This window comes from Xyrauchen texanus, chromosome 25, assembly GCF_025860055.1.
Source record: "Xyrauchen texanus isolate HMW12.3.18 chromosome 25, RBS_HiC_50CHRs, whole genome shotgun sequence".
NCBI lineage: Eukaryota > Metazoa > Chordata > Actinopteri > Cypriniformes > Catostomidae > Xyrauchen > Xyrauchen texanus.
The window spans coordinates 13,402,143-13,429,065 of record NC_068300.1 but is presented as its reverse complement, the minus strand read 5'-3'; the positions used below and the strand labels follow the sequence as shown (position 1 = coordinate 13,429,065).

Sequence of the window (26,923 nt, the reverse complement as noted above, 5' to 3'; positions counted from 1 at the left end):
AAATATCCTCTAATAGAGCAAAACATTTAAGATTTGTCAATTTAGCTGTCAGACAGATCATTCTGAAATGATTTTTTTGTCTTACAGGTGGAGCTGATCTACTATGTTTTCGGACGGGAAAAGTTCCCAGGTGCCACCACGGCTAATCTTGAGCGATTAGTCCGTCGCTTCAACGAGATGCAATACTGGGTGGTGACTGAACTGTGTCTCTGTGTGGACCTGGTCAAGAGAGCCGTACTGCTGAAGAAGTTCATCAAGATGGCCATTGTGTGAGTATTCTCCAAATGGACAATAATCAATAAATGTTCAATACTCCCACAAGATACAAGGCTGTTCCTATAATGGAGGCCATTCCACATCTGTCATAGTGATTTATAGTATTACACTCTAGTTTGACAAACACAGCCGCTAGTTTCTTATTTAGTCATACCATTGCATGACTTGAGCTTGATAACATCAGCATATCCGTCTGACCTACTAAGAGTCATTCAAATAATCCCTCATCAAACTTTGTTAATTTTGTGTCACGCAGCTCAAAGTTACAGCTATGTGCACACTTGCTCAAGAGAATCTGTACACACTATCATACTTCATTTAGAGAAGTAAACTAACATGCAGAGAGGTGCAGTGCATGTCCATTGTGACACTAGGTGAAACAGAAATATCCATACATGCTACCTGCTCACCTGCTTATTTACAATGGTTTCTCTAATAATTCACAGGGAGATAAACACATTTGACTTGTTTGCTACAAGAATTATGATTTGCATTTGTGGGTTTGGCTGAAGGGGAACTGATTTTATTTTTGTTCTATTTCAGATTGAAAGAGCAGAAGAACTTGAACTCGTTTTTCGCTGTGATGTTCGGGCTCAGTAACAGTGCAGTTCAGAGACTAAATAAAACATGGGAGGTAAGGACAAATAAGCAGTCCCCCCCTGCAAAAGCTCTGTATTGTAACATACACTATTATATATAATATTTTAGCATCTGTTGTGCAAGTATAGTAGTAAGGTAGTAAGCGGCCTTTGGGTACAAACGTTTTTGCTTGCTTTTAGATCAGTTAATGTGAAATACATGCATTCACCTTCATTATTCTAAAACATACTGTTAAATGTGAACAATTTCTTGGTTTTGGTTATTTTGAATATGACAAATCTTGCAGAATAACTGAAACAGTGTGTTCTACTTTATATTGATTAATAGAGGCTTCCAAACAAAACCAAAAGGATCTACTGTGCATATGAAAGATTAATGGTAAGAGCAATTAAGAGCAAGGTTATATGTTCAGTTTGTATAAGCAACTTTTATTACAAGGATTTAAGAAATTGTCTTTAACATTTTCTATAATACATAATATGAGCCTATAAGACCCTAATAAAATTAAAGGAATATTCTTGGTTTCTTTTCTTAAAAAAAAAAAAAAGAAAAGCAAAAATGGAGGTTAGAGTGAGACACTTCCAATGAAAGTGAATGGGGGGGTCAATTTTTGGAGGGTTTAAAGGCAGAAATGTGAAGCTTATAATTTAATAAAAGCACTTACATTAATTATTGTTTAAACTTCATATATTATTTGAGCTGTACAGTTGTTTAAATCATCATTTTTACAGTCATTTTAGGGTTTAATGGTTTGTTGACATTACATTGGCATGGTAAAGTTGTAAAATTGGCAATAACTTGACACAGAAATGGTTAGTGTGTGATTTAATCAAACTAAAATCCTGTTAACATGCACGTTGTTTATGTCTTGTGGCTATACTATCGAAATAGTGAGTATTTATTGTTTACGGATTATCCCCTTTCACTTCCATTGTAAGTGCCTCACTGTAACCCAGATTTTTGCTTTTTTTTTTTTTTTTTAAGGAAAAAAAAAAAAAATGTTTGTGGTAATCAATATTATGCCACAAATGCTGATGATTGAGCTTAACTTGTATTGAACCCAGAATATTCCTTTAAGGACTTTGTTACGCATTTATATTGATATCTCTGTGTTTTAGGATCCATCCCGTAATCACAGAGCCTACAGGCTAACTGTAGCCAAACTCAGCCCTCCGTATATACCCTTCATGCCATTACTGCTTAAAGGTGTCGTTTGCTTATTTACTATGATTTACACTTTTACTATCTATGTCATGAGCTATTCATTAGTTTACCTAATCTTTCTCTTGTTTATTTATTTTTATAGATATGACATTTATCCATGAGGGAAACAAAAACTACACTAATAAGTTGGTAAACTTTGAGAAAATGGTGAGCATGTTGACTTGCTCCCTGTACATTTGTTTTTGGATGGAGTATTGCATTCAATTGACATGTTATTTAACCTAATACAAATTCAATTAACACTAGACCTTTAGAAAAAGCATTTAGAATGTGTTTTTTCTTGCCCTATCTGCAGCGCATGATTGCCAGGACAGTGAAAACAGTTCGAGAGTGCCGAAGTCAACCTTACGGTAGGCTAATACTCCCCTTAGTGGTGTGGATCACAGGATGTCACAGTATTTATCTGTGTAGCATTCAATTTCCATGTTGTTCTTTCAATTTCAGCAAATAATCAGACTGTTCCTTGTCTTTGTTGGCTGCTTTCCACAAATAAGACATTTTTGATGATTATTTCTGGTTTTGCAGTGCCTTCATCGCCACAAAAAGGTTTGACAGAGCGAATGTTCTTGGATGCCCAAGCTATACGAATATCAACATGTATGTTGTTTTTTCTACTTTCAGTTTGTGTACTGCACAGTCTGTCCTTGCTATGCACCATGATTTCTGCCTCTTATCTCTTGTAGATTCAGATCAGTCCCTGACCCTCCGCAGTGCCACCAGTGTCAGACAGTACATTCAGAATCTTAAAGTGATTGACAATCAGAAGAGACTAACTCAGTTATCCAGAACCATAGAGCGATGAGAAGCTGCCAGACTGCCTTTCCTCACCCTGTCTTGCTCCATATTGGAGAAAATATGTCATCCATTCATTTTCATGTGACTGAAGAAATCCACGATCACCCTATGTGTGGTTAATTGGTGTAACACTTTGTCAGTGCTTCATGGACTACACTTAGCCGAGCATTGGCAAATGACAATTTCCTTTGATGCCTTATTAGAAATGTTCTGATTGAAATGCTGGGCTGTATCTGAAATGCACACTACACCACAGGCAAAGAACTTCACTTTAGTGCTGCTGGCATTCACTGTTATTTATAAAATTAGCAAATGAATTCTAACTTGTATGGAAAGTGAGCTTGCACTGGAAAACAACAGTGTACAGATTATTTACGAGCTGCTGTATATACAAAGCCAAATACCACTAAGCTAAACCAGTTAAATACTATGACAATAGCACAATTAGTTTTGTCAATATATATATATATATAATGAAAATAAATATCTTATGCATTTCTATTGATGTTTATTTTTATAAATAAATTATTGAAGATGTGTGGTGCATGTTGTTGTTTGATGTAAAAATGTGTAAATTACATAAATTGGGGTCTTTTAGTTCAAGTTTCACAGTATTTGGTCCCTTTGGTCACTTCTTAACAACCCACTGTGAGCTTGCATGCTGGCTGGCACTAAACTGTATTGCTCACATGGTCAATGTCAGAAATGTTCTAACATTTGATTAGAGACCTAAAAATAGTGCAATTTATTACTCCTTTCCTTCGTTATACATCTAACTTTGTCTTAATTTTGCCCAAATCCTAAAACGCTTTTCATTTCCAAATTTAAATGAATAAAACAAACTCTCAGATTTTCAATGTGGACCCCTTTGTATGTATTTGATATAAACTTTGAAGTATCCAAAATTAATATCAAAACCTCAAACTGTGATGTATTCCCAAAATTTCTGTTGAAATACTTTTTTGTCTTGGCATAATTACGCTAAATAATCACAGAGAACATCAAATGTAACAATCAGAATTTGTAGAAAAAGATTTATTTTAAAATGCAAACTGTAAATACAAATAATTACTTGAACATCCCTCTGATTCTCCCCAATATGGGGCGATGAAATACAATGTCAAATCAGTATCAGCTGAAAATTAAAATAATCTCCTCACCAAACATATATTTACAAAACAAAATCAGGAATTTGGGGCGGTTTAAGTAAAAAAAAAAAAAAACCCAAAGACAAACCCAGTGTTACTTCCCGCTTAAATGCAAAAAAAAAAAAAGAAAAAAAAAAAATTCTAACATTTGGAGGAATAAATATAGCAAAATACTGAAGAAAATTACAAAGTATTCAAGTGATCTGAGAGTTAGTATTTTTGGTTTTGTGCCAATTCAAACAGCCAATGTAAAAGGAGTGTTGTGGTAAAACAGGTAAAACTACAGTTAAACAGTCAAACTCATAAAACACTACAGCCAGTATCGTTGGCAAGTGACTTGGCTGGTGACAAATGACCAGGCTTTCCATGGGACAAAAATGATTTACAATTGAAGATCTGCTTTTTTGGCCCTTTGTAGCAAACAAATGTTAACATCTAAATGTATATTTTGCCACGTGATTGATTACAGTTTTTCACTGTTTTTTTTAATATTCTAACTTCTGGGCTAATTTCAACCCTTGAACTGGGTGTTGTCTTCAAATAATTCTTATTTCTGATAATCTTACTAAAAGTATTAATATACACATGACAAAATATAAGTTGTAATGAACAGAAAATATTACAATATTGCACTTCCATACAGGTCCAACACAATCCACAGTTCCAGCTGCATTTCCTTTCTAAGCGGCTTGCTGAAACGTTCATGATAAATGATTGCAGTTGCATCCTGTCCGATTCGGCCACTTCAGCACCATGATGTACAGAGGCATTTCTACGTTTTGAATGTCAATCACTGTGGCTCTCCGCAAGCATTTGGACAACAAACTCTCATATCTTCACATCCAGACACACACCTCTCCATAAGCACACATATGGTCACACACAAGCAGATTAATACACAGACGCACAAACATTATAGACAAAACAAAAACTATACAGGTCAACATTCAATCCCTGGATGAGAGTGCTGCCTTGGAAGAGGTCTGCTTTTAGTCCGTGAGTCAGTTGCTTTTAACCTTAAAAACATTTGTGTGATAAAATGTTATGTGTCATTCCAAACCCATTTTACTTTCTTTCCTTAAAACATGAAAAAAAGATATTTAGCAGAACGTACAAGCTGCTCTTTTAAACAAACTGAAAGTGGATTGGGGACTCGAGACAGGCTTGGTCACTGTTCACTTTCATTGTATGGAAAAAATGTTCCACGGAAGAAATTCCGTGTTTGTGACGACATAACAGAATTTAGATTTTTGGGTGAACTATCCCTTTAATATATGTATGTTTATGTATGCATATGTGTACAAAATAACCTGAATGTGCACTGACAAACGGACTTTGCGAAAATCTCATTCCAAGTCCACAGTGGTTCTCTGTTTGCCCACAGACGTTTGGAGGGACAACAGAGGGGTCCATATAGGAAGAAATCGGCCCCCATTTTCTGACCCTTTCCACTCTTTGGCCCAAGAGTCGGTATTGAAGGCAAAGGCAAAGCAGAGCTCTGCTTCAAGGCATTTGCGAGGTTTCACAGGCTCGGTGTGGATCCAGTCATGTCCCAGATGACTTTTAAGGCACCTTTACCATTAGTTACAATGGACTTTGCAAGATAACAGGACATAAACAGTTGACAGTCAGTAGGGAAGAAGTCGCCTTCCGTGAAGGATCCTGACTATGTTTCTGTGGAAATGTACGCTACTTTTCCACAGTTTCACCCGAGACCGAAACCATTTGGCTTGTCTTATTTAGAAGATACAGAGGTGACTGATCTGAAAACAGCACATTCTAATGGACAACCCCTCTAAGGCCTCGAAGAACCTGACAATAAGGCCCCAGTAACATCCCCTATGGTATAGTCTACTCTTTGGGCCCAGGGATGGGGGCCAACTCATAAAAATGTTGTCCCAGGCCCAGTGAATTTAAGCAATGGCCCTGCATAGACTTTCCATAAACAAATAAAAAACAAAAAAAAACATTTGGAATATCTTAAAAACAGCAGGAAAATGGAGATGAGGGTCCACGGTGAGGTATCCAACTAACTTGTTCTAACTTTAAAAACACGTCAAACAAACACACAAAACAAAAAACACCACCTGTATCAAAATCTTTGATTCTTTGTGAAATATTGCATAGATGTTTTTTTTTTTTTGGTGTAAATATATATGCATATGCATGACAAAATACCATGCTGAAAATGTAAAATGCTGCACTGCAGATTGATAAACCATCTAAAACACTTAAAGCATATGAGCCGGTGCAGACCAAAAAACTATGTAAATTGTTAAGAATGTTCCTGTTATTAATAGTGCAGATGAGTGAGTATTGGGCAAAATCCATAGGAGAGACTCTATTTGTTGCTGTTTATCTCCTTTAGCCAGTTGCCAGGGAAGCAATCCTGAGTTTTGGTTAAGATTAGCCCAAACTGTTTGTAAGTGGTAGACTATAAGTGGTGGTTAAAATTCAAATCCAACATCAAGGAAAACAATAAAATAAAATAAACACGCATGTCAACATTCATTTGGCTTTGAGTCCTCATGGTCTCGTCATCTAGTGCAGTACAGTGAAGATCCAGTGATCTTTTATCCCTATTCCTTCTACTGCAGTTTAGTCTTTTTTAAAACAGCAATTCTTTTTGGATGGCCTCTGGTGAAGGAACATTCTTTGGCATGTGTTCTCTGAATGCTCTAGTAGTTTAGGCCTCAGATGCAGCCTGAGGTTTGAGCTGGGCTTTTTCCATGGCAGTGCCATAGGGAGTTCTCTTGAAGAAGCCAAGCTACAGGATGCAAGAAGAGAAGTAATAAAAAATGTGTTTATGATTAGTTAGCTCATCTGATAATGTAGAATAAGAGTTTGTTTTCAATACGTTACAAGCTAGTCTGACAACAATAGATCATTTATTTATGACTAGTTAAAAAGTGGTCCAACAAGAAAGAATTCAAATTTGTGTAAGATATTTTACAAGCAAGTGCAACTATGAAGGATAAGATTTTGCTTACAACTAATATGAAGGATAAGAACATGTTTACCGCTAGTTACAAGAAAGTCCAACTACTAAGGAAAACATTTTTTTACAATAAGTTCCAAGCTAGCCCGACATAACAGAATAAGACATTTTTTTAGGATAAGGTAAAAGCTAGCCCTGCTGCAAGGGATAAGAATTTGTTTATGATACCTTACAAGCTAGTCAGACTATAAAGGACAATCATTTGTTTACATTAAGTTACAAGCTAGCCCGAAGTTTAATGATTTTCTTTGATATGCTACAAGCTAGTCTGATTACAAAAGGATACAACTTTGTTTACAAAACATTACAAGCTAGTCCAACTAAAAATAAAAATTATTTGTTTACAATTAGTTACAAAATAGCCCCACTACAAAGGATAAGAATCTGTTTATGATAGATTACAAACTAGTCTGATTAAAAAAGGTTAACAAATTTGTTAATAGCCTAAGTTACAAGCTAGTCCGACTACAAAGGATTAAATATATATATATATATATGATAAGTTACAAGCTAGCCCGATTTCAAAGGATAAGAATTTGTTTATGAAACGTTATAAGCTAGTCTGACTACAGTCTACAAAGAATACTAAATTAATTACAATTAATTACAAGATAGTCCAACTATCTAACTTATAAAACCCAACTAGAAATAAAATGGCTGCCATCACTCACCTTGTAGAGGACGTAGATCAGCAGTGCGAGCAGCAGAAGGCCGGCTAGAATAGCCAAAATGATGATCCACAGAGGAACAGCATACAAACTCTCTGGCTTGATCCAGACTACAGGAGTGACCAACTACAGAAGGGAGATTAAAAATTCCATTCTCAGTGGATGATTTTAACTAGCAACCTAAATCATTATATATCTCAGAGATAATGGCTAGAAAGGGAGAAATGTATTGGATCAGAAAAAAATGTAAAAATGAAACTGTATGAGGTTTACCTTTTTAGCACCACTAGAAGTCACCTTGGGCAAAATGGCATATGGCATCTTTTCCACTTTGTAACTAGCAAGACACTCCAGAATTAAGTTTTTATACGGATTCTGTAGGGAAGCATAAAGAGACACTTTTGGAAATAAGTGAAAGCTAATTTTTTTTATATTGTCAACATATTTCTTTAACCGTGTGAACGAAACAGGCTGTGAAAAAATTGACAATAATTAATTGTTCTTGGCTAAATATAATTGTTCATGTGACAGTCCCAGTCTTATTCAGCAGGAGGCAGTATTGCCTTACTAAACCACAAGGTTTGAGTTTGGCCTTGGCTCTCACAAAACCCCTCTGACATTCCAATCCTCTGAGCTCTTAGGATTGCCTGCTAATGTATTTTCAATGCACTCACTTATAAGCTTTGTATTGACTAAAACTGCAGAGAGCATGTACGGTGTCTCTCAAAAGAATTCCTGTTTGGAGATATCAGCATCCATGTATGCACCATTAACAAATTAACTGAACTAGTCAGATTATGAATGACTGGCTTGACTGACTAATTAACTTATTAGTCAGACTAATTAACCCTACTATGAATGATTGACTAACAAAAGTAAATATGCATCCATTTATGCACCATTAACAAACTAAACTAGTCAGACTATGAATGATTAAATGATGGAGTGATTAACTAGTCTGACTAACTAGTCTGACAAACTAACTAACTAAAACCAAAATACAAATGAAATTGATTACATTTTCTAAACCACAATGATCCTGTTTAAAGAGACAAGAGCTTTGGACTGATGGCACCAAAGTTTTCTGCAAGATTTCCGCTCACCTCCATGAATGTTTCGGCCCAGATCCGTGAGCGAACATGTAGTATGGCACGGCTCCCATACCCCAACAAGCCAACATTACACGTTAGAGTCCAGCAATCCACACTAGAGCAAGACTAAAACATCAGACAAAAAGAGGAAAAAGAAGCAGACAGTTAATAAAGATCAGTTTACAGAATAAAAATAATAGAAATAAAGCAATTCTCTTCTGTGCTTGGAATTTGACTTCTCCCATAACTCGTAAAGATACTTCGTAACAGCAGTTATTCAAATAAACAAATGACACAGAAATGTAATGATGATATAAAAAAATACTCTTTAAACAAACATAGATCATGTGAATTAAATGTAATTGCAGGAAGAAATTAAGGCAACATGAAAGCATGCCCGCTTGTCATTTGAACACCCATTGAAACAAACTCTCATTGAAAGCATTAATTAAAAACCAAAAAATTATTATGAATGTGAAGATCCAGATGGAGAGATGGAACCATGAGGCAGATGTTAATGTCACAAGCCAACAGCTGAGACAAACGGCCTTATGTTGGGGTCTTATGCATCGACTGCTTCAAATTAGCTGGAATTCCCTGGTAGAGTCACAGGACTGTAAAATACTGGCTGCAGTTGTCTAAAGACAAATTCCCGACCCACCAGCGCAACAACATTTAGCTTGGTTTTTACAACCTGTACAATACCACTGTAAGGTGATGTTCACTACATTAGGGGGCTTAAGAACATAATCACAGAACATGCAAACACCTAGAGAATAGATGGACAACCCCAAAACTGGTTTAAGGGGTTGTGTTTGTTTTGTTAAGGGTTTTGGAGATTTCAGCTCTTGTCCCTTGATGACTATCTTAGATCTTAGACATTTGGATAGAACTGGACAGTTTCCTCTGTGTCAGATTCAATTATGTTTATTATTATTATTATTATTATTATTATTATTATTATTATTATTATTATTATTATTATTATAGTAAACAAAAAAAATAAATTACTGAAAATGATAACAGACAACATAATTCAAAAATTAAAAGAAATGATGTTGATGAGAAAGTTTGAAGATGTGGTGGAGTATTTGAAGAAACTGTGAGATACTGATACTGAAAAGGTCAACCCAATTCCAAAGGATAAAATGGTTAGGCCTCTCTAAACCAGGACCTCTATTAATCATCTCACCCGGCTGGGAGTTGCCAAGCATGGGTCTAAACCTCTAGCTGAGCCCCAGACAGGCCATAAGCAGGCCCTTCTCCCTAACCAAAACAAGAGCAAAAGGGAACAGGATGGAGAAAAACAATCCTCTTGGAACGCATCATGATTTGAACGATGACAAAAATGGGCAACTGAGCGTAGCAGGTGGCAACACAAAGCCCTCGGGGCAGGTACTGAGGGTGGATCCAATCTGGGCTGAGCTACACAATTGACTGCTGTCTGAGAGAGGTGGTAGCTGGGCCAGTTAATGATGCAGAGAATACCAGTGAAATTACAATAAGGTAGAGCAAGGACACATCAGCAGACCCATCACTTTGAGAATAATGAGGTTATTAATGTCGTATCACATGAACACACATACGCAAGCGCAGAATCGCACATGCACTTAGACTGGCCAAGAAAAACAACCTTGAGGGTAGCCATTCAGTCCAAATAGACCTTTGACCCTACATGACTTGACCATTTGAGTTGCTACACCAGTGAATGATAACTCTTGTGATTTCTGAGGTCGTGAGAATTCTGCATTTGATTTGTTTTTTGAATGTTTGTTACTCAACGTATGAGTCACCAGCAGTTCAAGAACATGGTGTCTCTTGATCAGGACTCAAAAGGTCTGCAGTTTAAGGAATCATTGGCACATTCCCCTCTAAGAAACCGAATTTGGGCTGAAATCTATGGCAGCATGGCATTTCACATTTCTGGAGAGGGTAATCCCATAATGCATTGCAACACAGATGGCGGAATAATTATATTTGATTGAATAATGTAAAGTATTGATATATTGCATCCATTGTTCGGTGTAATTAAAGTTTAGTCAATATTTGGGGGCCATGTAATATTTATGCTAATTAAGAGTATCAAATCATTAGTTTAGCAGCATGCTAAATCACACTCAGGGCTGGATTGGTAATCTGGCATACCGGGCATTCTCCCAGTGGGCTGACGCACTTTGCGGCCGATCAGGGGTGGACTGGCCATCAGAAGAACCATACAGGCCAGTCACAAAATGGGCCGAAAGAGCCGCAGAAACTACTTCTGGAATCAAGACGACTAAAAAAGTGGATTGGCACTGTTGCACTCTATTGTGAGTAGAGCTTCCTGTGCATTTCCCATAAGGAGTGCTATTTGTGTAGCATGTTCTAGCTATGTAGAGCACTTCAAATTAGTCACTTATGAGGTTCCATTTCATTTAGGATCCTGCCTAACTAGTTGACAGCAAAGCAGCTTACTAGGTTTCATGTTTCACTGACTTTGTGTATTTTTCATTTCTTTCATAGCCTAAACTTTTTTCTATTTGTACTTTGAAGGAATCTTACCAGATTAGTCAGTTGGGACAGTTGAGAACCCTTGTGCGTTTCTCTCTTCTCTAAGTGGTGTCCTTGTGCTGCGTCTCGTAAGGGAGGCTGCTCGGTGGATGACTGCTGGAGCTACAGGAAGAGAGAGAGAGAGAGAGAGAGAGAGAGAGAGAGAGAGAGAGAAAAGAGAACAGAACATTTAGTTTAAACTCACCACCCTTTTGGACATTTCTGACTCTGACATCACAGTTCAGTTTGTCCTGACGCACACTGACTCAACACATATGGTGAGCTCAACAGTACGGACGAGTCATGAGGTAATTCGGAACATTTGTCCGAATTTTACTCAACACTCCGTTGTGTAGACCATAAACTGTTCAAAACCAAGAAACACGAAACAAAAAGCGTAAACAACCACTTGAGGGAGGAATTGTGCACAATCCCAGATATTACATCAGTTTTTCTTTACTGATCAAGACGGCCTTCAAAAGAGCCACAGCAGTGCATCAGATGGTGCCAAACAACAGAGAGAAACAGAACAAGATTTTTTTTATTTATTTTTGCCTTTTCCTCCCTTTTCTCAGCAAACTTTTTTTTGAAAATAACAAATCTAAATTCTTTATTATCCGAGGTGACTTACACAGTGCATTCAAGGTATACATTTTATCAGTTCCCTGATCAATTCCCAAATCCCGGCGTTCTCTGGGAATTGAACCCATAACTGTGGCCCAGCTAGTCCCATGCAGTATCACTTGAGCTTCATTTTTATCTAAATTTCGAAAAAAAAAAAAAAAAATAAAAAAAAAATATATATATATATATATATATATATATATATATATATATATATATATATATATATATATATATATATATATATATATTTTAGCCATATCTTTCTCTCTCAATTACTTAGGTGTGTATTTTCTTGCGCCACTAGCATCAGCTAACAGGACTGCACAAATGACAACTGTTTTCAAAAACAGTTTCCATGCTTGGCCAGCTAAAATATCCCCAAAACCCCTCTAAACCCAGCCAACTGACCAGCATGACCAGGTTGGGAGACCAGCTAAGACCAGCCAACCAGTTCTGTCAAAACAGAGAGAGGTCTTTCAGAGTGGTCTTTGAGAAGGGGCTCTGATGATCTGATGGCTGTGTTTATATAGACAGCAGTAGGATGTGGAGCATGAAGAGACACAGATTGAGATGAGAGAGCAGCCTAAAGGGGATCAAGGACGGCCTTAATGTCCTTGGGTGGGGCTGCACAGGGACAGGGTGGACTCGCGATGAGAACATACTTAGGAAATATGGTGTTATGTGTGTGTATCTTGCATATGTTTGGCATGTGTATTTGTTAGTTTGTATAGGACAAACTGGGTGTGATTGAAAGATGATGTCTCACAGGTTTAAAATGAGTTAGTGATCACCAGGCTCCATCCTTTTAAGAGCCTCTGAAGTGTATCAATTAATTTTGACAGCTCTAATATACAGTATGTATATGCATTAACATTTACAATTGAAATAAGCATCTAATGTAATAAACAATGAGATTTTTCATAATCCTGAATTTTGTGGAAAATGTGCCAAATTGTCATGAAAATGTTACAATGCAAAAAATCCTAATGATCCTAAAAAATAGGTTATTATTATTATTATCTTTTGATTTTGAGTGATATATGACCTGTACATGTTCTTGACAGGCTTCGAGGGATTCACCCGTAAACAGGTTTAAGTCATGCACATAATCACAGAACACAACTCTGATAAAATCTCTGGCCTGTGGTTAACCCATGGCTACTTACCTTGAGGTTCAAGGGGTTGATTATGTTGTGGGTGGTGCAGTTAACGGGACCCTCAGTCATGACCTCCAGTGGGTAAATTAACCTATTACCTTGAAGCTTCATGGGGCATTTCAGCTCCAGTATTGTGTGACTGATATTACTTGGCCCGTTGTTCACCAACTGAGAGACAAAGAGAGAGAGAGTGATGACTCCAGATTGTGTTATGTCAAATAAACCCTCTGTACCATCAAGACCACTGCTTTTCAATTTTCACCATTACATTGTACACCATCATAACCACAGGATTAAGTCATGCTACCAAAGTAACTTCACAGGTGTCCCAGTAATCTCTAGTAACCATAAATGACCTGATACCCTGTGCTATTTCAGGACCTCTGTTTTACTCTTTAACACATTCTCCATGACAACATTTCTATGTAAAAGTGTTTCTGTGCCTGATCTGCAAAACCCTGGAATCTGTCCTTTAAAGAAATATGTCAGCTAGTAGCAGAATCCAGCAATAGGAAGCTACCTGCAATCTGGAAAAATATCTAAAAATCCCTAAAACAATATATATTTACTTCAGAGCAAAATTGCATAAGATTTCACCATAGGGATAATATGTTACAGCTGATCAAAGTTACACTGGATTCCTAAAAATGACCCCTCAAGTCCAACTGAAGGACTTCAACAAGGTCTTTACCTCATAAGTGTGCTTGACGGAGGGTCCAACATCCTGTTCAACCATTACATTCTTGGTCGCCTTCCAGTTCGGAGGGGGTAAGAAGATCTTGTCTGGTCGAGAGATGCTGTAAAATAGAGATAAAGAAAGAAGGAAAAATTTGTAAGTGAGGAGGGAACAGGGACAGCTTCCTAGTTAGAGTAGTGAAGAGAACTCACCCCTGAAGAATCACATCAGACTGGACCACAACCTCCACCTTGTAGGGGACGACTTCACTCTGGGAGTTATTCTCATTTTTACTGCAGATGGAGAGAAAAGCAGCACATTTAAGGGTCAGAACATCTGACCATATATTAGAGATGCACAATACATCTTTGACCATATATGTATAGCCCAATATTAACAATTTTTTTTTTATTATTATTATTATTATTCCCATTGGTTGGATTAGTTTGATATTGGAAACAGGTAATATCAGGATTATTTGTTCTTTATAACAGGTTTCAAAAGCACGTAACACGTGGAGTGGTTAAAAAATTAGTTTAAATTACTTCAACCTACGTGTATGTAAACTTCTGACTTCCACTGTTTTGGCAAGATCTTCATAAATAATATAGTGATATTTAGCAGTGTGAGCATGCATGTATATTTGCAAGTTCAGTACCTGCGGATCTGCAGGTCAAACTGCACAAATTTGTGTGTGTCCTTCAGACGTGGTACTGTGAATCGCAGTCCGGCCCATAACTTGAAATAAAACAAATATACAAACAAATATAACTCAAAATCATATTCCATTAACCTCAGTGATGTAAAGTGCCCTACCTACATTTACAATATTCATTTAGCAGAAAGGCTTAAACCAGAGTTACTTACAAATGACAAAACCAGAAATTTACCTCAAAGTAGCTAACAATATTAGTATTGCCACAATATCATATTTTCGCAGTCAGAGTTATAACAGACATTTTTTTATTTTTTTTTACATACACAGTACAGCAACAGAATTGATATTAAGGTTGGTGGAATGTTTCCTTCCTGTTCAAAAAAAATGCAAGTGGAAATATACCTACACTCATTCATCTTCATCAAGTCATGTTTACCTGCACTATCTAAAGCAGTCTGGTTAGCCCCTCCCCTCACTCTTAAAGGGATAGTTCACCACAAAAATCTAATCTGTCATAATTGACTCACCCTCCATCACTTTCTAAAGGAGATAAGCAAAATGACAGCCTCAGTCACAATTCACTGTCATCTGTGTTTTTAATCAATGAAATTAAATGGTTCCTGAAGCTAGCATTCTGCCTAACTTCTCCTTTAGAAAGTAGATCATACAAGTTTGGAAAAACATTAGGGTGAGTACATAATGACAGAAATATTTATTTTAGTGTGAACTGTCTTTTACTATTGTTGTATATGTATACCTAGTCAGCTCTAAACTGCATGGGAATTCTTATTTCTCTTTTATAATTTAGGTTTTATGCTACTATCACATACACAAACTCTGGCAATAAGAACCTTCACAAGGGCCTCCCAATAAGAACCTATACAAGCGTGTGTGAGAGTTTGTATGTAGGCGTATTTGCATGTGTTTATTTCTGAATTTCTTATTGAATAAAATACTATTAAAGATAATCAGATTCCTTGCTCTGAAGCTTTTTTGTGGTCTTGGAACCTCAAAATAATTACATAAATGAACCTTAATAATAAAATAGCTTTTTACCTATATAACCTGAACTGAACTAATGAGAACAGTGTCTCAAGTCAAACCTACTCACTGACTAATACAGACAGGGGTGTCTGGAAACCCATCTGGACATGGAGCAGTTTGTACAGTCACCTAAATTAGTCTGTCTCAACAGACCTATTAAAAAGCCACAAATCCCTTCACTCTCACATAGTGGCATTTTGGAAAGGGGAACTCCACTCGATAAGGGGGTCTAGCCAAAATGACTGTCACATCCTGCATCACTGATGGGAACTTCCTGCCTGTCCAAACATGATCCTACACAGCCCTTTATGAACCCCTGACACAGCACTAAGAGCTGACTAACACAAGTTAGATGGTCAAAAAAGGTTACATGTCTAATAGGATGCATGATTATGGTTGCTGGAAGCCATGGCTTGAATTTGTTAAGTGGTAGTCAGGTCTGATCTGAGACAAGCTGTCAGTCATCTTAGATTGGACCGCACTTGAGGTGATCTTTGATCAACATAAGGTTAAATATTTCTGTAACATATTACAGTAAAGTGTGCAAATTGAGCATTGCTTCTTAAAGGGATAGTTCACCCAAAAACAAAAATCATCATCTCATCATTTACTCATCCTCATGCCATCCCAGATGTGTAAGACTATTTTTCTTCTGTTAAACACAAACAAAGAATTTTAGTAGAATATTTCAGCTCTGTTGGTCCATACAATGCAAGTGAATGGTGGACAGAACTTTGAAGCTCCAAAAGTCACATAAAGGCAGCATAAAAGTAATCCATATAACGTCACTGGTTAAATCCATATCTTCAGAAACACTATGACAGGCGTGGGTGAGAAACTGATAAATATTTAAGTCTTTGTTTTACCATAAATCCCCACTTTAACTTTAGCTTCCACATTCTTCTTTTTTTGTTTTTAGCAAATCACATTCTTTTTGCATTTAAAATTTTAAAAAGCACTTAAATATTGATCTGTTTCTCACCAACACCTATCATATCGCTTCTGAAGATATAGATTCAATAACTGGCATCATAAGGATAACTTTTATGCTGCCTTTAAATGCTTTTTGGACCTTCAAATTATTGGCCACCATTCACTTGCCTTGTATGAACCTACGAAGCTGAAATATTCTTCTAAAAATCTTTGTGGTCAGCGGAAGTAAAGTTCAGAGTAAAACTGATGAGAGAAATTAAAAGTTATGGGGTGAACTATCCTTTAATTGGAAAAGTTCACCCAAAATTGATCATCATTTACTCACCCTCATGTCATTCAAAACCTGTATGACATTCTTCCTTCAAAAGAATACAAAAGGAGAACTTTACAATAGTTGATGCTGCTCTTTTCTATAAAAAGGCGATACTCGGTGATCACAGGCTTTCAAGCTCCAAAAAGGATATAAAAAAAACATAAAAGTAGTCAAAATGGCTTGTATGAATTGGCTACATCACTCTACCATCTCCTCTCCACCAATAGCTGGTGTGTGGTGGGCGTTCTGGCGCACTATGGCTGCCGTCGCATCATCCAGGTGGATGCTGCACACTGCACAAAGTTTCTTGAACAAAGGAAAACCAATGGTGTATGATATCACTGATGTCAAACGTGGCGAACCCCACCTTGGTACGTCATATATGGATACACGTAGATGCAAAATTAAAGCAAATTATTCTGTGAAAAAGGACTTCGGTTGCTCACACAAAACTATCATATGGCTTCAAAAGACTTTTTTTTATACTTTTAAGGTGATTATTTTTTGTCATTTTTGGACCTTGACTGCATACTTATTCATTTTCATTGCTAAGAATAGAGCTGACTGATTCTCCTCCTAATCATCTCCTTTTGTGTCCCAAGAATGAAAGAAAGTCATACGGGTTTGTAATGATATGGAAAGTTAATTAATTTTGGGGTGAACTACTCACAAATAGATAGGAGAGCTTAATGTTCTTACGTTGGTGCCTGATTTCATAGGGTTTCCCAGGTCACAGCTGAGGTAACGGGTCTGATTTTCCGTTTCATAACTGCAGGTCAGCTGGGTCAGACTCTGTTATAAAAAAAAACAGAACCACCAGTAAATGTCTGGAAACAAAAATGGTGATAACTCATATCGCATGTCTTGACCTGCTTAGACTTGTTCTGGTTACAACTGCTGAATGTTACAATTTTGCACTAAATGATCCTAACACAGTTTAAATTAAGAACACTGTAATTCTGTAAAACATCAACCACTGTCAAGTTATTCCTCACTAGAGGATTTCTTATAACAAAAATGTCAAATAAGCAGTGGTGATAGGTGGTTTAAGCTGGTCTCCCAGCTTGGCCAAGCTGGACTTTATCTGGTCTAGCTGGTCTCTCAGGATGGCCAAGCTGGGACGTCAGCTGAACCAGTTAAAAATGTGCCCCAAACCCCTCTAAAACAAGCCAACAGAGCCACATGACCAGGCTGGAACATCAACTAAAACCAGCAAACCATCTTAGGTTGGATTCATTCTAAATACTCAATTTATTCAGCAGTTTCCAAGTTCTTTTCTAAGTATCAAAGTAACTGATAAATCAAAGGTCCTTCTCAGCTGAAATGCTGAACACGTGTATGAATTAATGGGAAGGTTCTCGCACACGTCTGTTTAATGTGCAGCACCTGGTGGGTGGGTCGCTATATATCACACCTCATTATTGCGGGCTATTCCGCTGTAGTCGGCCTCTGGTGGCAAGACCACATAGAGCTCCGCTTCATATGCTCCGCCTCCATCGTTCTTTGCGTTGAAAGTCAGGGTCAGTGAGTTTTCACCACCCATGTACACCTCCTTCCTGTCCCTGCGGAACACAAACCGAAAAATTCAAACAAAATGTGAAACTCTCACACTAGCTGCTAATTTACCTCCTCTAGGGTCTGGAGTCAATTTAACAATCTGTTAAGTAAACGTATGGCCATACACAGAAGTACAAATAAACCAAATGAAGCTCAGTGCAAAGCTCAAGAATTTCCTCCTAATCAGTGTACTCTAAACTGAAGTATGTTTTTAAAAAGTATTTTTGTCTTGTATTCCTGTTAAAAATATCAAAATCTTCTTAAAACAAAATGCATTTGAGAGGCAAAATTGCATAAGATATTAAGACATTTCAGAGAGCACTTCTTGACTTTTATTACGTTTTTTTTTGTCTTACCCTATTTACCATATTTTTTCTTGTTTTAAACATAAATCTAACAAAATTTAGTGAGGTTTTACCTTAAACAAGAAAAACGAGGTAAGAAAAATAAATGCAATTCTAGATATATTTTCACACATTTTATCATCCGCCAGACAAAAATTGTAGGTCTGCCCACTTCGAAAAGTAATAGCACACCTTGCCTCAACAGGCCACACAGTTTGAGAAATCATACAAGTCCGTAACAAAAATGTGTGGGATGATTTAAGCACCAAAGTCAAATACTTATGGTTAGGGGGGAGTTTGTGCAAAGTATGAGCAATAGTGATATGTAACAGCATAGCAAAGAATAGTGATATATATTGCGAGCAGAACATGGAATGCATAAAATTCTGCTGATTTTGCAGTGGAACGTCACCTAGAATACACCAGCAACATATTTCCAACAGGAAGCCCTTCCTCCTGCCATACACACTCATTTCCTATTAAACATTTTTTTTTCCATTGTAGCTATAAAGTTAAACATGCAATGACATAGACCACCTCCCAGTCCACAATGTCCCCTTTTTCTATTCCGTCATGTTCCTTCCCCCCTTTTCTCTTCTCTCTACATCTCAGACACAATGAGAAATTCCATGTGAGGGCCACACAGACGCTTCCAATTACTGCCTGGCCTCATAAAGCCATGCTGGAGAAACAGCACAGACTGAATTCAAACGCTGGCACTCGGTTGGTTCGGGGACTCGAACCTACGTGGATGCCATCAGTTGCTGCACTTTACAACATATCCCTCCAGACAACACATATTAGGGATAAAAAAAGCGACAAGTTGACAGGTTACCTGAATGACTGCTCAACTCAACTGTCTTAACAAAGCACTGTATATAAATAGTTTTGGGTTCACCTATCCCTGAATGGCATTTCTAAGAGGGCATTTACATAGGACATGTTTTCGTGTTCAAAAAAAGCTGTACGGAGTGCAACAAAATGGAACAGAATTCAGGGGAGACTTCATTTTTAAAACTACTTTTAACTGAAAACCATTAAAAAGGTAATGCTCATGGCGGACACTAAAAAAATGGCGTGAGTCCTGATGCAATGGCTAAAGACTTCCATCTGTATGGCTGTAGCAGCTGTGTTTTAAAGGGAACACCGCTGCTAGACTTTTCAGAGAAGGTTTAATAGTGCAAACTAATAGCTACAGCATAGCACAGTGTTAGTACACTAATTAAACTATTGCTTCTAAAACAAAACATAAGAAACAATCTAGCTAGACTAGTCGCTTACAGACTAGTTAACCATCTTGACCCGTTCCTCGCACATATGAGGTAGGGACGGGCGGGTCGATCCTAAAGTAGTTTACTTCGATACAGTACCATGAAAATGAATGTCCATAATAAGCTTCAAAGTGAAAAAAGACACATTTAGGTAATCTGGAGTTAATTCACAATAAATAATGACCAATCTAAACATGACTGTGGCATGGGGGGACATGGTCATGTGTCAGTCTGAGGGAAAGGGAGAGCGGTAAGGATGGTCACCTGGGTTATGATTACTCCTACACCTGTCTCTGATTATAGTGATGGCAGAGGCAGACCTGAAAAAGCACATCAGAGCGTCAGAGCCAGGTGTAGGAGTAATCATAACTTAGGTTCCATTGTGAGTTTGTCCTGAGGTTGTCTGATCTCTGTAGGAGTGAGGTCAGTCAGTCTCAGTACCAATTGGCAGAGGGGACTCCTCACCTCGCTCAGCTCTTAGTATTTCAGGGCTTTATAATGGTATGTGGTGGGGTCAATTGTCATTAGGTGTTTCCAGAATTTGATGGCTCTTTTTTGGAGAGGGTATTGGCCTAATTCTGCCCTGCATTGTTTGGTGTTTTTCTTTCAATGGGAAGTTTTTCCCAATTTACAAAGTCAAATTTTATAGGTGGACACCACACTTCACTGCCATATAATGCAATTGGTTAAATTATTGATTTGAAAATATTGAGCCAAATTTGAATTAGAATATCAATTTAAATTGATCTTTTAATGGCATAGAAAGCCCTTAGAGCTTTCGTTTTGAGTTAATTCACAGCCAAAGTAAAGTTACCCATTGGAGTGAGTTTCTGGCCGAGGTAAGTGTATGTTTTTGTGGTTTCAATGGTTCTGTGTGAGAGTGTGAATGTGTGTGTTAGTCCCTGAGATCTATCGAGTGAATTTATAAGATGTATTGTTCTCTTTGCTTTTTGAATGATAATCCAAATCACTTTGTAGAGAAAATGTAATGTTCTCTGATGTTTTATAAATATATGACCTAAGACAAATACAACAAATCTGTAAAGTTTAAGTCGCATTTTTGTGGTTGCACAACAGTCACCGATTGCAAACAAATCTTGTGCATGAAAAAGAACTGAAAATACCCACAGATTTCACAAATTAAAGTTAAGTCAGCCAATCCCAGCACCTGTTGCCTAGCCCTCCTTCCTGTTTTTGTCCTTATGCACAAGTGTATCTGTGTTTTATGTGTACTTGGCTCACAAAATATTTCACAGAAGAGGGAAAAATCAGAGGGGAAAAATTGTTACTTGCAATTTATCAAAAAGTTTGAGTGTGTGTGTGTGTGTGTGTGTGTGTGTGTGTGTGTGTGTGTGTGTGTGTGTGCACAGTCTCAATTGGGAAAACTTTGTCCATTAACAAATTCTCTTTAAAAGAGTCTCTAGTTCTCTGCAGTAGAAGTTAATGAACATATTAATGAAATATATTTATCTTTATTTTTTATGCATACAAAATTTTACTAACTATGTGATAAATCAACTTTGTAATAAGAAAACTAAACACCCAAGCCTTTTTTCTGCGTTCCTTGCTAATCTTACCCATTCACAGAGAGTTTCAGGTCAGGGACACAGATGTTGTCCTCTCCACAGTCCAGTAAAATCTGGGCCTAGAACAAAAGTGAGAGAGGAAAAATGTAACCAAGGTGAAAAGGGACAACAAGACAAAGTAGCTTTTAGGCAGGACAAATACAGCCATTGATTTACAAAGACTGTGCTCTAATAGTCCCATCTTACATTTTTTATTGTTTCATAACCCATTTCACTTGGAAACACATTGGATTACAGAAGTACAGTTTAATGTTCATTTTAAAAATGTGCATTTAGGCTGCAATGTAATAAATAGCCTGTTGAGGTCAAGTATTTGCACACGACAGTTTGATGTTATCATAATGGATGATGCTTGTACATAATCACACATCACGATTTGACGGTAGCAGTGTAAAGAGCTGTTCAAACCGAACATGTTTTTGCTACTGTCTGCACCATCAAATTGTTTTTCTATGTAAACACGAGCTGCGGTTTGCTTTTTTGTGTCTAATTTTGGCATAGCATAATGCAACCATTATCGTTTAGAATGGTAGACATCACTCCTCTGACTAGTAAACATGGCTTTTTAGATTAGTATACATCTCTGAATGTATTTTGAGGCTGGAGAGCAGATGTGTACGTACTTTAAAATCATATAACATTTGCTTGAAGGGATAAAGAGCTACGTCCATAACCATAAGGCCTCGGTCAGCCACAAACATTCACATCAGAGGCTGCTGACCCTGAACCACACGCTTGCTGCACGTGACACCACCCAACACACCATATACACAAATATATATAGGCTATTACATAAAGCACATACACATTAATGAGTGAAGGAGGGAAAGAATCAAACTCCACATAACTCATGAATGTCTCTTAAGACGTGAAGCAAAAAGGGAAAATCGTGCCGTGGTTAATTGCTTCCTCCTGATTGTGTTATTCGGACATGTGCAAGAATGACGCAACATGTCGATGAGGATAAGAAATAGAATAAGGAGATTAAAAAGGGCAAAGTGGCTTCTCTGTAATCAGTTAGCTCCAAACTCTAATTACAACCAATGAGGGTGGCCACCCTTTTCCACAACTCCCTACAGGCCTGTATTGGGTCACTTTGAGACTCCTTGAGAGATCAGGGCTGTTTGGTTTGTTGCTGCAACCAAACAATTAGAAGACCTGAGATATGAGAGGTAAAAGGGTCACATGTGCATATGTCAAAGAACACTGATCCAAAGCCAAAACCACCATAAAGTGTATACAGAAGAGTGGTGGTCTGCAAACAGCAGTGGTTGGGTCAACAAACTGGAGGTCGCCAAGCTGGATAACTCGAACTATCACAACATTAACTGAAGGGGGGATCTGAAACATTTCCATTTATATGCAGGATGAATGCATTTTCTTCACATGAATTGCACATCATGAAGAGTGTAGAGATTTCTAAATGGAATAGCAAGGGATCTGTGCAGATTTTAGCATGTGGGTTGTTGACAAATAAGGTTGTCCGAGGTAATAAATTAATATTTTTTAAATATTCTGTCAATTCCGTAGAAATGTTGTTTTTGAAAAATATTTATAGCATTTTCTACAACAAAATCAGAATCACATATAACAAAAAGTTATAACAATTTCAATACCTTTAACTTGATAGAGTTGCACATATAACTTTTTGTTACATGTGCAACTCTATCAAGTTAAAGGTATTGAAATACTTGCACGTTGAATACATTTGAATGTACACAACTTAATTATTAATCATCAGAAACCTAAAGTTGCATATTTTGAAAGGGAAAAAAACGTATTTTTACAAATATCACGAATTTCTCAACAAAATGGCTACCATAATGGAAAATGGTAAATGGTCTGCACTTCTATAGCGCCTTTTTAACCTTAACGGTATTCAAAGCGCTTTACACTGTGACTCATTCACCCTTTCACACACACATTCATACACCAGGTGCTAGCCTGCCACTGGGAGCAACTTGTGGTTCAGTGTCTTGCCCAAGGACACTTCTGCATGTGGAGTCGTGTGGGCCGGGATTCGAACCACCAACCCAACTTGGTCAAACCCACATGATAAATGCAACCCCTAAATAACTAAAGTTCAGCATTTTCTTAGAATTATTGACATAGGGACGTAGTTCACAATAGCAGGTAACATTGGATAATATACAGTAATTTACACACCATTTATACAGCCATTTTGCTGAAATTTGATTGCATGCAATATTATTTTATTTGTCTGAGTCATATTGTAGAATATGTTAGCATTTGACCCCTACAAGAAGCATACCACTTTTAAACTTCATTGATAATAGTTGCGGAGTTATGAGCATTATTTAGTTATAGCGCCCCCTATAGGCAAATGTTTTCACGATTTTGCATGCAGACTCAAAATGTGCTGATGTATGTGTATCAGGATTCATAACATTTGGCCTTTTCGTTTGGACAAAATGGACAACGCCTGACTAATTTGTTGGCTTATATCTTCGCAACGCTTTGACGAATCAAAATTAATTTAATAACATTTTGTCAGGAGGGTTCATAGTAGACACACACTAAATTTTTTGAGAATTGGACACACGGCCTAGGAGGAGTTAGGAAAAGTAGCTTTTTTAGACAATTAGAATAGTGGAAACATTTGATAAATTGCAATAAAACGAAGATATACATTTTGTAGGTCTTGGTGCAAGGAATTCGAATTTTGAGGTTATTCAACTTGGTTGCAGATTTATTGGCGAAAATGTAAATGTCTTTGTAATAGATTGATAAAACTTGGCATACAGCCTCATTCTGACACTGTCTACAAAAGTTTCGTTATGGTCGGCCACTCAGATTTGATGTTATTAGCTGCTGAAATTTGGTTGGCTGCTGTTTTTTATTTGTCTGACTGATATTGTAGGATATGTTAGCCTTTGGCCCTTACAAGATGCATACTAATTTTCAACTTAATTGATCATACAGTTGCAGAGATATGAGCGTTTTTTGTTGTAGCACCCCCTATAGGCAAAAAGTTTCACAACTTTGCGTGCATCTTCAAAATGTCCTATTGTCTAAGAGTATCAAGTTTCGTAACATTTGGCCATATCATTTGGAAGATATTCGTAATTCCGTACAAAACGGATGACACCTGACCAGTTTGTTGGCTTATATCTATGCGATGCTTAGACAAATCAAAATTCCTTTGATAACTTTTTGTCAGGAGGGTTCATGGTAGACACAGCCCAATTTTCGTGCGGAAATATGGCCTTAGAGGAGTTGATTAATGAATTATGCAAATTCGCAGAAATAGACATTTTGTTTGTCTTGAGCCAAGGAATTACAATTATGTAAATCACTTGTGTGCGACAAACCATTGATACGCTGTAGTACTCTGGGGGACTACCTTTCCTCAAAGTTTCAGCTCTCTACGACTTACGGTTTGGTCTGCAAGATCAGTTTTAGGGCAAAATAATAATAAAAAAAAACTCCTTACAATTGCAAAAGGGTTTCAGCTTGAACCCCTAATAAAATATACTTAAGCCAACATTTTTTGTCAAGAATTTCAGCAATATTGTTTTATTTTATTTTATTATTATTCATTTACATTTTTTACTGTTTCCGAATGGTTACACCACTCAGATATTTTTGCCCCAGAAAATCAACATATACATATACATATATATATATATATATACACATATATACACTCACATAAAGGATTATTAGGAACACCATACTAATACTGTGTTTGACCCCCTTTCGCCTTCAGAACTGCCTTAATTCTATGTGGCATTGATTCAACAAGGTGCTGAAAGCATTCTTTAGAAATGTTGGCCCATATTGATAGGATAGCATCTTGCAGTTGATGGAGATTTGTGGGATGCACATCCAGGGCACTGAGCTCCGTTCCACCACATCCCAAAGATGCTCTATTGGGTTGAGATCTGGTGACTGTGGGGGCCATTTTAGTACAGTGAACTCATTGTCATGTTCAAGAAACCAATTTGAAATGATTCGAGCTTTGTGACATGGTGCATTATCCAGCTGGAAGTAGCCATCAGAGGATGGGTACATGGTGGCCATAAAGGGATGGACATGGTCAGAAACAATGCTCAGGTAGGCCGTGGCATTTAAGCACAGGGGCCTAAATTGTGCCAAGAAAACATCCCCACACCATTACACCACCACCACCAGCCTGCACAGTGGTAACAAGGCATGATGGATCCATGTTCTCATTCTGTTTACGCCAAATTCTGACTCTACCATCTGAATGTCTCAACAGAAATCGAGACTCATCAGACCAGGCAACATTTTTCCAGTCTTCAACTGTCCAATTTTGGTGAGCTCTTGCAAATTGTAGCCTCTTTTTCCTATTTGTAGTGGAGATGAGTGGTACCCGGTGGGGTCTTCTGCTGTTGTAGCCCATCTGCCTCAAGGTTGTGCGTGTTGTGGCTTCACAAATGCTTTGCTGCATACCTCGGTTGTAGCAGTGGTTATTTCAGGCAAAGTTGCTCTTCTATCAGCTTGACTCAGTCGGCCCATTCTCCTCTGACCTCTAGCATCAACAAGGCATTTTAAGCCCACAGGACTGCCGCATACTGGATGTTTTTCCTTTTCACACCATTCTTTGTAAACCCTAGAAATGGTTGTGCGTGAAAATCCCAGTAACTGAGCAGATTGTGAAATACTCAGACCGGCCCGTCTGGCACCAACAACCATACCATGCTCAAAATTGCTTAAATCACCTTTCTTTCCCATTCTGACATTCAGTTTGGAGTTCAGGAGATTGTCTTGACCAGGACCACACCCCTAAATGCATTGAAGCAACTGCCATGTGATTGGTTGATTAGATAATTGCATTAATGAGAAATTGAACAGGTGTTCCTAAAAATCCTTTAGGTGAGTGCAATTCACAATTTTTTTTATATATATATATATATATATATATATATATATATATATATATATATATATATATATACACACATTTTATGTATTTTTGAATAACATTTTATGTATTTTTGAATAACTGGTAACACAAAAATAAGGTTCTATTTTTTAACATTAGTTAATGCATCATGTATCATTAACTAACAATAAACTATATATTTTGTTAATGTTAGTTAATAAAAAAATACAATTGTTAGTTAATATTAGTTCATAGTTCATTAACTAATGTTAACATATAAAACGTATTTTTTAAATGAACATTAACCAATATTAAAAAGTGCTTTAAAAGTGTTATTCATTGTTACTTCATGTTAACTAATGTAGTTATAGCTGAACTATGTCATTTCTGCTACGCTAACGCCACCAATGTTTTCAAAACAGCTTTCTGATTATCCACCTCATCTGCTGTTTTTCAAGCAGTCAGATAATCTGCCCCAAACTCACACCATTGGTTGATTAATGTTGTTGGGTAGGGCCTAAGCGGGTCGCTCAAAACAAAGAGAGGAATTTTTATAGT

At 37.2% G+C, this 26,923-nt stretch overlaps 2 protein-coding genes across 3 annotated transcripts in view; one reads left to right on the top strand and one right to left on the bottom strand.

Moving 5' to 3' along the window:
* Positions 1-3,479, top strand: part of LOC127619179 (rap guanine nucleotide exchange factor 3-like) — a 36,308-nt gene extending 32,829 nt beyond the window's left edge. The window contains exons 20-27 of the mRNA XM_052091971.1: positions 88-269; positions 820-910; positions 1,204-1,254; positions 1,995-2,082; positions 2,183-2,247; positions 2,396-2,450; positions 2,626-2,697; positions 2,784-3,479. Coding sequence (XP_051947931.1) covers positions 88-269; positions 820-910; positions 1,204-1,254; positions 1,995-2,082; positions 2,183-2,247; positions 2,396-2,450; positions 2,626-2,697; positions 2,784-2,902 — 723 coding nt within the window. The 3' untranslated portion in view covers positions 2,903-3,479. The remainder of the gene's footprint in view (positions 1-87; positions 270-819; positions 911-1,203; positions 1,255-1,994; positions 2,083-2,182; positions 2,248-2,395; positions 2,451-2,625; positions 2,698-2,783) is intronic.
* Positions 3,480-3,922: 443 nt separating this feature from the next.
* Positions 3,923-26,923, bottom strand: part of LOC127618704 (integrin alpha-5-like) — a 74,298-nt gene continuing 51,297 nt past the window's right edge. Inside the window, exons 18-29 of one of the 2 annotated variants that reach the window (XM_052091305.1) lie at positions 21,487-21,554; positions 18,152-18,299; positions 17,437-17,529; positions 14,448-14,527; positions 14,002-14,082; positions 13,805-13,910; positions 13,123-13,281; positions 11,342-11,452; positions 8,813-8,926; positions 7,983-8,084; positions 7,713-7,835; positions 3,923-6,810 (exon numbers count right to left, since the gene is read on the bottom strand). In XM_052091305.1, the coding sequence (XP_051947265.1) occupies positions 6,730-6,810; positions 7,713-7,835; positions 7,983-8,084; positions 8,813-8,926; positions 11,342-11,452; positions 13,123-13,281; positions 13,805-13,910; positions 14,002-14,082; positions 14,448-14,527; positions 17,437-17,529; positions 18,152-18,299; positions 21,487-21,554 (1,266 nt within the window). In that variant the 3' untranslated portion in view covers positions 3,923-6,729. The remainder of the gene's footprint in view (positions 6,811-7,712; positions 7,836-7,982; positions 8,085-8,812; positions 8,927-11,341; positions 11,453-13,122; positions 13,282-13,804; positions 13,911-14,001; positions 14,083-14,447; positions 14,528-17,436; positions 17,530-18,151; positions 18,300-21,486; positions 21,555-26,923) is intronic. The other variant, XM_052091306.1, reaches the window with a different exon arrangement.